The sequence below is a fragment of the Strix uralensis genome, chromosome 12, assembly GCF_047716275.1.
Source record: "Strix uralensis isolate ZFMK-TIS-50842 chromosome 12, bStrUra1, whole genome shotgun sequence".
NCBI lineage: Eukaryota > Metazoa > Chordata > Aves > Strigiformes > Strigidae > Strix > Strix uralensis.
This window is the reverse complement of record NC_133983.1, coordinates 11,326,638-11,336,040: the sequence shown is the minus strand read 5'-3', so window position 1 is coordinate 11,336,040 and position 9,403 is coordinate 11,326,638. Positions and strand designations below refer to the sequence as shown.

General features: G+C 37.1%; 1 protein-coding gene across 1 annotated transcript in view; it reads right to left on the bottom strand.

Annotated features, from left to right (window-relative positions):
* Positions 1-546: 546 nt before the first annotated feature.
* URI1 (URI1 prefoldin like chaperone) overlaps positions 547-9,403 on the bottom strand; it is a 42,897-nt gene continuing 34,040 nt past the window's right edge. The window contains exons 7-11 of the mRNA XM_074882192.1: positions 7,116-7,296; positions 6,270-6,537; positions 5,578-5,720; positions 3,677-3,938; positions 547-1,362 (exon numbers count right to left, since the gene is read on the bottom strand). Of these exons, the coding sequence (XP_074738293.1) occupies positions 1,174-1,362; positions 3,677-3,938; positions 5,578-5,720; positions 6,270-6,537; positions 7,116-7,296 (1,043 nt within the window). The 3' untranslated portion in view covers positions 547-1,173. The remainder of the gene's footprint in view (positions 1,363-3,676; positions 3,939-5,577; positions 5,721-6,269; positions 6,538-7,115; positions 7,297-9,403) is intronic.

The following is a 9,403-nucleotide window of genomic DNA, read 5'->3' as shown; positions in this document are numbered from 1 at the left end:
AAAACAACCCAAACCCAAACCCAGTAGTTTGTTTTCTAAACCCAGCTTTGTCGCCTATTATCATTCAGGGGGTGGCCCCAACAAAAGCTGTGTCAGCGCAAGGGAGGCAATGGCAAGAAGACAGGAAGGAGCTGCTGGGCAGGGACTCCTGAAGCCAGGATTGCTCTCAGTCAAGACAAGGATACACAAAACTGTACCCTGAGTGCTGTACTGCTCTTGCATTTTGAAATAAAGTTGAAGCATTAAGACATTTTTCCTTAGTGCTGACTCCCTCTGGGCATTCCCAAGACAATTACAATGTTTTCTGAGTATACAAAAGAACTAGGAGATTTTGTAATCGGAGTCTGAGTTTATGCTTCTCTCCTTAAGAGCATTCAATTTCCATGGACATTCATTAGCAGGAGGTTAAAACACAATGGCAGAAGAGAATGGACTGCTTTTATGTCCATGTGGTAGTAAACACTTCAAGCTAGAAATGCAAGTTCAAAATAAAAACCTCTCGGCGTTGTTTCCAAATTAGTAGTAAAGCAACAAAAAACACACAACTTTCACAGTTTTACTGAAAATTTAATTTTACAAAATACCCTTTTCCATCAAAGAAACTTCCCTGCAATGTACATGAACCCAGCGTTTTATAGATCTGTACAGTGAGATATCAGAGAGGTTTGAAAGAAGGAAAAAAACTTTGAGCAGACACCTAGTTGCAAAACCTACAGCAATGTGAATACAAGTGTGTCTTAAAATGCTAAAGCAAGTAATGCAGTATAATTGGTGAATCTATTTGAAATGTGAAAAGTTTCCTTAAAATGGTCCATATGGTATGTAGAACATCACAGCTGGCACAAAACTGCCTGTATTTAGGTTTAAACACAAAAACAATGTATGTAAGGAACAGTTTTTGAAAAAGAACCCAAGTGCTGCTATCATAAGGCAAACATATACAAAGGTGCTGACAGCACACAGGGAAATTGACAAAATAAGATGAATACTCAAGTGTTCAAACACTGAACTTTTTTGTTTTAATGTTGCCAGTAAACGTTTAAAAGATAACCAATGCCAAATTAACATAGGACACCCTTTTAACTAGCTAGGTGTAATGCATATAGTCTTACATAATCTCAACAAATGTGAAACTAGGCATGAGTACTCCAACTTCGGCTGGCTAGGCAGGACCTAGTTAGTCTGTTGCATTCTGGCAGCTTTGAATTTTGAAATCCTCTTTGTAGTTTCTTCTGATAGTTCAGACAAAACTTCCTCTGATTTTCGCTCCAGAATGGTAGGCAGGACTGGGTGAGCAATGACTGGGTGTGGTATTAAGGAGGGAGACAAAGGCTCCTTTTCTATAACAGTCCCGGAAAATGCCTACAACAGAAGAGAATACTCAAAATGAGCTAATAAAATGCAAATGTGAAGCTATGCCCATAAGGTCATTACCCTATATTAGCCTGATTAGGATTGTTATTTCTTTTAATCAAAAGTAAAGAAATATCTTTAAATCAATGATTGTTCCTTGCATAAGTAACCAAATTGTAATTAACCTCAAAATATAGCTTGTTCAAAGATGACTGAATGAAAGACAGTGTCTTAAAAGTACTACTTAATCTCATTCCTACTGCATAAATGATCTAAAAATTTGCTTCCTTACTGACACATGCTCAAGAAATAAACCAGCTGATGTAATATATAGTTTCAGTTTGGGTAAGAAATGGAGAGATTTTGCAAAGTTGGAGTATGTCAGCATTTCCATCATACGTCATATTTTATGACTTAATATCTTCTAATTGCATCAAGCTGACACACTGCATACAAATTGGCAAGCACATATTTTGTTTGTTCTTTTCTCCTTACCAAATATGATCAAAAAATGGTGAAAGCACTTTATACTTAAGAGAAAGGCAAACTTGCTTCCAACTATTTCTCTCTATAAAAGGTCTAATAAAAACATTTAATGTTTAAAAATTGTAATTTATATGCAGCCGATTAGATGACTTAATCCTTTTTAACTTAGCTAAGAAATGACCGTGATTCTTGGAAAACATGGGAAAAAAAGGCAACTCAGAACTACTTTTTATAAACATATTTAAGAACAAATCACCCTATTATGTACTGAAAACAGAAAATTCAGAATGCCTAAGGACAAGGGCAAGCAGTTTACATCCAAGGTTTGATGCTCATACTGGGCACAAAGGAATGTGCACACAGATTTATTAACTGTGCTTAGTTCTGCTTTTTCATAACTCAGTTACCAAGAAAACAGATCAAAACAAACCAGCTATTCCTTTCTTGCAGGACCTGCAAAAAAAGCAGTGTTTTTTTGTTTTCCACTCCAATAGCCAAAGTATGCCTAAAGCCATGCCTGTACACAACTGCGTTGCTCTAACAACATGCTCATTTTCAAAAACAGGTAAGCAAAATACAACCCAAGACAACTGTGGTAAAATTAGAAACAAAACAAAAAAAGTCAATGCGTTGCAAATGCTAATGGAGAAATAATGTATTTCAAACACCCACAAAAACAACCAAAAGCAAAACAACAGCATTTAAGAAGGTATGTTTAACTGGAGTGTTTTGCTCACTCTCCTTCAGTTACTTAGTACATTACATTGTACAGAATAATCATGTCGTATTCAGAAAATGGACTAATGGGTACACCTAAAGGGTACTTAAAATGTTTTATAAAAATATAGCAAATACATTCCAGAAAGTATACAACGTGAAGTCCTAACTCTACAGATGGATCTTGCACCATGACCCTTCACACCGTGCCTAGATTTGCCCATAGCTGTTTGTATGAAAAATGATGATAAACAGTAGCTTTTATGAGGAATTTATTTCTTGTCAGAAATAATTTTTCTAAAAATAGTGTTTTCATTGACCTTGCCCATTGCATTGGGAGCTACTGAAAACTCAAGTTTCATCTAGTTTGAACAAATTAGTGTAAGTTATTACCAAAAAAAAATTAAGAATACTCTCTGCCATGAATTTCAGAGCAGCAGCTACATTTAATCCTTGTACTCATCCAGTCACTAAGCAACTGTACATTTTCCCTTATGTTGTACAGTCTCTTTCCTTTATGATGAAGCCCTAAACTTTCCAAACATGTGAAAATAGATTTGTTTGGGATCACTAATGGCCCTCGTCTGGAATAGGATGAGTAGAGGTGTAATGCTTCCTTCCACAGGGCAATTCCTCTGCCTTTGCCAAGTCCAAGTAATAACTCAGCTGGTATCTGTATGTTCCAAAACTTAAAACCACCACTTGGAAACTAGCTGTCTAGTAGCTGTGCAACACAGGTTACAAAGAATCAACTCTTCCCTCTCATCAACTACAAAGCACAGATTTTTCTTTTTTTTTTAACCCTGTTGTATATCCTGCAGTGAAATTTTCAGGATGACCCAGCAGACATGACACTGGTTTCAGGAACACCAGCAAGTGACTACTTTGTCAGATCTTTACGGAAGAGCTTCAGGTCTTGGGGAAGCCACCTGACTCATCTCCTCTGCCCCTAGGATGCGCATGACAGAAGGCTGTCACCTGATAACATTCTTCTAAAGCAAACTAGGTAGGAGTTGGAAAATTATTTTAAAGAAATCAAACTGATGGTGCAGGCAACTACAGTCATTAGCTTTCTTGTTTTTATTCCTGCCAAGAATCAATAATTAATTAAAAACTGTACCTCAGTTGTCCCTGAAGAGGGGGGAAGCTTTTTCGGTAGCTGCTGCTGCCCCTCCTCCTCCTCCTCTTCCTCCAGTATGCCTTCGCTGTTGTCACTCTGAGTAGCTTCATCACAGCTAATACTTCTCTGAACTCCTCGTCTGTCATCAAACTCAGCAGCACTGTTCTCACTGGTATCGCTACAAACACTGTTCTCTCTGCTTCGAGACTTCAAAATTGATTTACGAGGGACATATTCTCCATTCACAACATCAACAAAGACTCTATAAAGGAAAATGTTAGCTTTAATAAACCATTTCAGGATCAGATGACAAATTTACAGTGATCTTGCTTTGTCTTTTGTACAAATTAATTATGATGTGCTTTTCCAACTTTTTTGCTGCAGAATTACAATACTGTACCTTTAGAGGCATTTTATTTACCAACGTACAAGAATCAATTCTGCAGAGCAAACACTGTTATGCCCTTTATTCAAGCATTAAGTTGGTACACTCTTTCAACAGAAGATGTATAGCTCTGAAAAGTGTTAGAAAACAGAATAGTGCAAGTTACAAAAAGTTAGAAAAAAGGTAAACTAAACGATTGTCAGGGTTGTTTCTGTAAAGAGAAATGGAAGATCACAATGACGGAGGTTTTGTTGAATGAAGTTCTTGTCAAATGTAGAATATAAAAACAAATACTTGAAACATTCATTGCACATGGAAAGGATGAAGTTTTTTCCTGACAGGTGCCACAATTTTCTGCTTTCAGTTTTTAAAAAAAATCATTTTAGAAAATCAGCTTTTAAGATCAGATCAACACAAAGACACTTTTCAAGTATTAACAGACTGCCTCTTCCTATGGTTTGTACTTCATCTCCATGACTTAAAGAAGTCAAGGATGGGTGGAGGAGAAAGAGTGGCATTAGAAGACAGTGACGATTTTATCAAACTCATAAAGGAGGAGCCCAATGACTGGATGAGTTTTAAGGGTGTTACTTGTTTCTTAACAGCTTTATTCATCAGGCACTCATTGGAACACTTGCATATCTACAGAAGATGGAGTTCCTCTGCAGAGCTCAGGGAGAGCACCATGAAAGAATCCTTTAACTTCAGCTGCAGCCCCAGCAACTGTAATTACAGATGGGTTTTAACTTTTCACACTTTGTGACATGTTTTTTTAAGATACTTAGGTGCCTGAATACACCGACATGCAAATATGGTGTGATTTTCACAAGCACTTAATCAACCGATCTAATAGGTGTCTGTGTTCATCTTTACAAACCTAAATACTTGTTTTAACTTTCCTGTCACCTTAGTTTAGTATTTTATACAGTCCTCTAAGCCCAACACTTGTTTTTCAAGCTGAGTGTGGGTGTTCTACAGGTGAGCACTTCTTACAGAGAATAGAGTCAGTGATGAACTAAATTCAGGGAGTGAGAATGCAAAAGAACTACGCAAAGACCTGAGTATATTCTGAAGATACCAGAAGAAAGACACAAAAACTAGCAATTAGTAACTGGGAAAGGAGGAGTATTACAAGTGATATATCTGGTCAGTTATGTTTGAAAACAAACACAGAAGCAAATAACATGGAATTAACCAGAATACTTAACATAACTGCTGTATTCCTGTATGCGGATGATATGTACTGGTAAATTTACCTCAATTTCAGAAGCTCTGAAAAAGCAGATAAATGATGAATCGCTCGCTGGAAAAGGAAATTTTAAGCTCCGAAATGTTTTAGGGATATGAAAGCATGGCAACCATGCAGAAGCCACAAGCTTTCATTTTTAAGTAGTAAATTCAGTTCCAGCTGTTTCTTTTGGGAAATAGGAGGCTTGGTTTCATACTATAGATGAACAGAAATGAAAAGAGGTCTGCTAAGGGGAAAGCTCACATGCCAATGCTATAAATTACACACCGGTAAATGTCTGCTGGGGTTTTGATGTTAGGTAGTTCTGGAGTTGCGTGGCCATTGCCATTGCTGTTCTTCCTTTTACGCTTGGCCTCTTCTTTCTTTTCACTGAATTTCAAAGTAGTATTTTTTCCTGTGTTTATTCTTACCTGAAAATTGAACACAAATGATGATCTAGACCATAAAATCAACAATCACCAGTCTGCAGATCACCTGACTTCTGACATTCTCCTATCCAAGCAGTTGGGGACTACAAAGCATAGGTAAGTTAAACAGATGTCTGAATGGTAACATTCATAGTGTGAACTGTTTATTCTTTACCACTTGTACTAGGCTGGGGCATTTCTTTGCATTAATGTGCATAGATTTTGCATATAATATATGACAATCTGCTTATTCAAACTCTGCTCAACAGCTGAGCTGTTCAACAGTCAATTTCAAGTCAAGTTAAAAACTCCTAGACAGGATACTACTTTTACAACAGCAAGGTATACATTTGAAGATAATTTTTTTAATACCGTATTTGAAACTGCAGGATTTAAACAGTGGGTTTCAAGCATTTGAAAAAAAATCCAAATAAATGTTGCCTACAGTTAGCATTCTACATTACCTACATCATCTAAAATTTTCTATTTCAGATATGGTATGTATGCTTTATGGAATCTCTTGAGAGAAAGATAAAAATAGTAAGTACAAACCCTTTTAGGTTCAACAGTGTGAGAGAAAAAAATAGTTGGAACAGAGTTATCTTCAACATCTATGTCATCTTCATCATCACTCTGATAGTAAGTAGAGCCATTAACTTGGCCACCAAACAAGTCTGAATTTGTTACTTCTTTATGGAAGTTGCCCTGAGTAATACAGTCTTCGGCTCTATATGTCCCATTCAGATCTGCCCTCTTATCTTCTTTCTCCTCTTCAGAGGAGGTTGTATCTTCTCCATTTGTCTCAACTGTATCAGGCATCCTATGAAATTAAAAATATCTAAGTGAACTGAGGCAATTCATACTCTTGAGAGACACAGGCATACAAAATAATAACACACCTGTACATAATTTTACAGGTACTATATTTTTAGTCAGATTGGGGAACCTTTTTTATACTGTATAAGAGTGACTATGTCCTTTCTATGTCAACTGGAAATACCAAAACTGTGACATTCTGGCTAATAACATAAGTATTGCTTTAGGATCAGAATAGATCTAAGGATGTTATTAAACACTAAATGTGTAACTCCTACATGGTAAACGATGGATTCTCCTAGCCTGTGGGAAATGGATTTTACTTCCCCCTTTTCTATCACCTTAAAGAAAAATTACCATTATGTTGGACTGCTGTGGTTGCAGAGAGTCAGATTTTAGCACCTTTGGCCTTGCAGTGCATGATTTGTTCACATTCCACCCTATTTCCACCTATTATAATCTTAAACTGCATCAGTCTAGTCAGCTACCTGCACTTATGGTGAGATCCTTTGTGTACAAACGTAATCACACACCTATAGCTGTCTGAACTTCAAACCTGACTGTGCTACAGCAGCACCGTACCTGTCAAGTTCACCAAGTATCTCTTCTTGTCTCTCGAGCTCTTCTAAGCGGGCCCACAGTTCCTCCTCTGACTGAAAACGGCCCATTGATTTTGTATCACTTCCATTTGCTGGAAAATCTACCTCAAAAACATTTGATACTTTTGGCTTTGAATGAGGTTTGTGAGCAGTTCGGTATTTTCCTATGTAACAAAAAATAAGATGCAATTACTAAAGCAATTGAAAAAAAAAAAAAAAAACAACAAAAAACATTGGGGGGAAAAAAAACCACAAAGGAATTGAGGAATATGGGCAGAACATTTTCCATTTCAAATTATTGTTTAACTGTTTAAGTGAAACTGTCAATGAACCAGAGCACCAGCACAGGATAATAGTCTCCGGATGTTACAGAAATACCGAGGCAAAGCAGAGATGTTTATTTATAAAGCAGGAGAAACTGATCCTATGACAGTTTTATTACAGTGTGGGGTTTTTTACCTCTTGTGACAAACAGGAGACTTTGATTTGCTCTGATAGATATCAACATGTGAATGTGACATTTGCTTACTGTCCCATTAACAGCACATTTTATTAACTAGGAAAACAAACCTAGTTTGTACTTTAGCTCATTTTGGACAAAGTCACCCATATTTAAAGAGCAGAGTCTTTTTGGTTTGGGTTGTATTTTTTTAAATTTATAATGAAGATCATTAAAAATAATCTCCAGAGTCATCTGGAAAATCTGGCCAAAATCCAATCATTATGAATCGCTTATTCCGGTGAAAAGGACCCAACCTGAAAAAGCATACAAAAACCTGCCTTTCAGAAATAATAAATATAAACCTCTTTGAAGCTTCAGAGGTGACCCGAGATATACACTTGTGAGTAAATGGTAGTCACCAACAAGTTCTTGCTGGCATTTAAAAGCTTTGCTACCGACTAAAATGGTGCATCCATTGAGGATGGGGAATACTTTTTACTGTTTGAGTGCTGTCTAGCACATAGGGAACAAACCGCCTGCCAACAATACTAATGCTTTAGCCCTGTCTGCGTGAAGGGCAGGACTGCTTCTCTAATCCCCCTTCTCCCCAAGACCAGCAGCTCCCGGGGGCACTGCCTGTTTCTGCACAGACCCAAGCAGGTTCCCAAGGAACGTTTCCCACTCTCTGCCCATCAGCACCCCACAAACAGCACCTGCACCTCTGTACAGGAGTAGGGAGCCCTCCCCTTCCATCGCTGCCACAAATAAACCCAACATTTTGTCTGTATAGTGGGACTCCAGTATCTCTATGGGTCTTTATGAAACTCTGCTTTGCACATCTAATCAACAGTAACACGTCTTCGCTATTCATCATCCTTCAAATTTTAAAATCTCCTTCTATTAACCAATTGTGTGGCCATTTTTTTTTAATTTTAACAACTCATGGCTTAAAGATATCCTTATTCAAATACGTCAGCTTATACTTTAATCCTGAGTTAAATACAAATTCAATAGCAACATTAAAAAGCAAACAGGTGACTGTAAGTAATGTTGGAATGTGTGTCCCCTACTCTTCCACGGGATAGCATTTTTCATCATCTCATTAAGAAAAGGCTGAAATGTATTTTATTGAGATTTGAATACAAATTGAGGTAAGCCAAGCAATCAGAGTAGCTTGTGAGAATTTCATTTGATATAATTACAAAATTAATAAATAAAATTTGGAAGGATTAGTTAACAATCTATTTCAATTTGGTTTTCCGATTGTGCCCTCCCGATTTCCTTCTCTTACCCTTCAGTATTAACCACTGACTTGACTACTGAGAGAAGCACATGGCTTCCTGAACACCAGCAAGCACTTCAACGTGCCAGTGGTTTTCCATCCTAATTGTAACAAAACTTCTGTCCATTAGGAAACCAGGTCAGATCTCAAAGACAACAGCAGAAACCATTTGCTGCTCCAATATCCACCGTGCTCACTCACTGTTGCTACAAAGCACCACCATTAACTTTATAAACTAACCAAAAAAACTGAAATATTAAAATCCAGAAAAAATGGAGAGTCAGCAATAAACTAATGAGATGCTCAGGATACTTATTTTTGTCTTCCTCACAGATACAGCCTATTTCCATGTGAACAAAAACAATTTTGAGGCTTACGAAGCTCAGGCTGCCTCAAAATATTATCGCAAAGTTGTTCTTTTCGCTACTTCTCTCTCAAACTCTGTACAGATTGTTGCTGATAGGAAACGTACGTAATTCTCACTTACAGATTTTCAGCAAAAATTAAGATGATTTCAGAGAACAATAATGATGATATAAGTTTAGGG